At 51.1% G+C, this 3,548-nt stretch overlaps 1 protein-coding gene across 2 annotated transcripts in view; it reads left to right on the forward strand.

Moving 5' to 3' along the window:
* The first annotated feature begins 534 nt into the window (after positions 1 to 534).
* Positions 535 to 3,548, forward strand: part of SOX30 (SRY-box transcription factor 30) — a 28,842-nt gene continuing 25,828 nt past the window's right edge. For both annotated transcript variants that reach the window (XM_032259547.1, XM_032259548.1), the window contains exon 1: positions 535 to 3,170. In XM_032259547.1, the coding sequence (XP_032115438.1) occupies positions 2,180 to 3,170 (991 nt within the window). In that variant the 5' untranslated portion in view covers positions 535 to 2,179. The remainder of the gene's footprint in view (positions 3,171 to 3,548) is intronic.

Below are 3,548 nucleotides of genomic sequence, written 5' to 3' on the forward strand. Positions count from 1 at the left end.
AAATTTGTTTTCATTTACAACATGGTAAATATTGAGAGCTGAAATCCACATGAACAAAAGCAATTTTGGGATCTTCAATAGCTTTTAGGAGTATGAAAAGTTATTGAGATAAAAGTTTGAAAACCGTTGCCCTTGTCTATCTGCCAATTACAGGAACTCCTATTTACCATATTTGTTATCAGAGGATTACACAATGAATTGGAGTTAGTCTTCTTTGAGTGATAACTTGTCTTTTTTTTTTTTTTTTGAGACGGAGTTTCGCTCTTGTTACCCAGGCTGGAGTGCAATGGCGCGATCTCGGCTCACCGCAACCTCCGCCTCCTGGGCTCAGGCAATTCTCCTGCCTCAGCCTCCTGAGTAGCTGGGATTACAGGCACGCGCCACCATGCCCAGCTAATTTTTTGTATTTTTAGTAGAGACGGGGTTTCACCGTGTTGACCAGGATGGTCTCGATCTCTTGACCTCGTGATCCACCCACCTCGGCCTCCCAAAGTGCTGGGATTACAGGCTTGAGCCACCGCGCCCGGCGATAACTTGTCTTAATTGCAAAATCATCTACTTCAAGATAAACTATAGCATTTGGCCAGAATGTCATTTAGATATGCAGCAAGTGTTAATACAGGATTTCTATTTGTTTTTCTTGGTGATGTTTAATGAAAATAAACACAATCCTAGTAAAAGGAGAGGCGTAAGTGTGGAAAGGATTTGGAACAGTGTCTAGCATAAGAGTAAGCCCTTAACACAGGTAGTGATTATTATTACCTTTCACAGTCGCTATTCATTTATTTATTTATTCAAGTATTTATTGAATACTATATGCCAGGCTCAATGGTCTGTATTGGGGATTCAGTAAAGGGCAAAACACAAACAATTCTGCCTTCAAGGACATTATAGTCAAGTGGGAGAGGCAGTTGAATCATGACATAAAAATTCTAATTCCAAGCTGTGGTTAGCAAACGAAGTGATAGACGTGTAAGTAGACAAAGATTTGACCTGATTTTCAGAGTCAGTAAAAGCTTCTCTGAAGTCCCACTTGAGTTGCAATTTGAAAAACGGGCAGGAGGAATTAAGGAGACACAAAACAAAGAGTAGCATGCTGAGCATGTTTAAACACACTGCTTTAGAAAGAGAATGATGAGGGGGCCAATGCGGCTGAAACCTAAAGAGTCAGGGCCAGAGTGGTAACTGTTTAATGGCAAAAACCACAACTACTTTTGTACCAACCTAATAGTAGTAGGTTAGAGCCCAAGCCATTGAGGGATTTTTAAGGCTTTGCCAAGAATTTTAGACTTTTATCACATGATCAGTGGGGAGCCATGGAAAGCTTTAGGAAAAGTGTGACAACCTTAGATTTGTGTTTTCAAAAGATCATTGGTACTGGTGTGTAGTGCAGGGGTGACAGGCAGGGAGACTATTTACAGGGCTATGGCAGTATCCCAGTGAAAGATGGCAGGAGCCTGGAACAGGGTAATGGCAGTAGAGACACAAAGAAGTGGATGAATATGGGACGTATAATAATTCGGAAGCAGGGCCGCAGGGCCTGGTGATTAATCAAAACTTTGGCAGAAGAATCACACAAAGTCGAAGACCCTCCCCAGCAAAAACAGCTCATGAGTTATTGATAAGTCGCAAAATCTTCCCCATTGTCCCTTGGCAAAGATTCAAAAGCCCTGGTGATACTTAGGGCAGACACTGTACTCAGTCCACCCAAAGCGCGTGCACAAGGCCACACCCAAGACTTTATTCCCTGGACGTCAGCGGCATGGAAGCGCAAGGTTTCCTGGGCAACGCCATTGTCACAGCTCCGAGCAGGCGGGGTTGACAGCTAAGGACAACGGCCAGAAGAGAACTCCGGAAGAGAGGGAGAGTCAAAGCACGGGGAAAAATGGACAACACGCGCCTCGGCTCCCGCCATTGCGGGTGATTGGAGGACTCAGCACCAGGCGAGAGTAGGGCCCGGGAAGAGCCAGAAAAACCCGCCTGTGATTGGCCATCCGGGGGTATCTGTCGCTTGTGATTGGGTGGAGCCAAGACAGAGAGCTGCATTTTGAACCGCGTAGGGTTCTGGGTAGCAAAGGCCTTCGAAGGGTCTTAACCGAAAGTGGGAGTGGGAAGGTCGCCAACAAACGGCTGAGCTCACAATCCCGGCCGGGGCTAGGCCGGGGCGTCCCCCTCCCCCATGGAGAGGGCCAGGCCGGAGCCGCCGCCTCAGCCGCGCCAACTGCCGCGGGTTCCTCCACCGCGCCCGTTGCGTCCCGCTCCGCCCCCGCTGCCGGTCGAGGGTGCCTCCTTTTGGGCAGCGGCCGGGGAGCCCCCTCCGTCGCCGCCCACACCGGGCGTGGCCGCCATTGCGACGCTGGCTTCCTCGTGCGGGGAGGCCGCGTCGGCCGGCTTACAGTCAGCGGCGCGGCGGCTGGTGCAGGTGAACCCGGAGCAGGTGTTGCTGTTACCACAACCTCAGGCCGGAGACGAAGACGCCGCTGCCTCGCCCGCGCAGGCGCGACTGCTGCAGTTTAGGCCCGACCTGCTGCTCCTGCCGTCGCCGGCCGCGTCCGAGGGCGCCCCCTTCAGGCCGGAGTTGCACCCGGTGCAGCCGCGGGTGCTGCATGTCAAGGCCGAGAAGCAGGAGCTGGGGCCTGGCCTGGACCTGTCGGTGGGGCCTCAGGGGGCGGTGGAGACCGGCCCTAGAACCTCCAGGGCGGTCAAGGTGGAAGGCCCCGGGCCCGCCCTCGACTACTTCCGAGGGAACGAGAAGGGCAAGCTGGAGGCGGAGGTCATGCGGGACGCGAGGCAAGGCGGGGAAGGCAAAAGCCCGGCGGCCACCCTAGAAGGAGTCATCAAAACGGAGGAACCCGAGAGACTCCTGGAGGACTGCAGGCTCCGCGCCGAGCCCGCGTCCAATGGCCTGGTTCATGGCAGCGCGGAGGTCATCCTGGCCCCGCCGTCCGGTGCCTTTGGGCCGCACCAACAAGACCTGAGGATCCCTTTGACTCTCCACACCGTTTCGCCCGGGGCCCGGATCCAGTTTCAGGGGGCTCCGCCTTCAGAGCTGATAAGATTGACCAAGGTCCCCCTGACACCAGTGCCTATTAAAATGCAGTCCCTACTGGAGCCTTCTGTAAAAATTGAAACCAAAGATGTCCCGCTCACCGTGTTGCCCTCAGATGCAGGTATTAGACAGCAGGGGAGTCTGGTTTTGAAAACTGCGCCTGTGTTGCCCCATAGCTGATAATGTCAGCCGTTCCCAAGTCTAAACTACAACAGTAAAGCTATGGTACTGATTCTTTTCAGGGCAGAGTCTGTACAGGTGTCACTTCTGATCGACTTGTACATGTAGCAGTAAAATAGACAAACACCTTCAAGGTTCTCAAGTATTTTTTAAAAAATGTATTTTAAGGCTCATTTAGATAGGACTAATTTTTGTACACAAAAATAGAAGTATTCTTGCTAGACAACACAGAGCCCTCCGTTTATATGCTACAAATAAGATTAAACATTATAGTATTATAGTAGCTCAGTACTTTTTTTTTTTTTTTTGAGACGGAGTT

This window comes from Sapajus apella, unplaced genomic scaffold (assembly GCF_009761245.1).
Source record: "Sapajus apella isolate SASKATOON/1434 unplaced genomic scaffold, GSC_monkey_1.0 scaffold110, whole genome shotgun sequence".
Taxonomy (NCBI): Eukaryota; Metazoa; Chordata; class Mammalia; order Primates; family Cebidae; genus Sapajus; species Sapajus apella.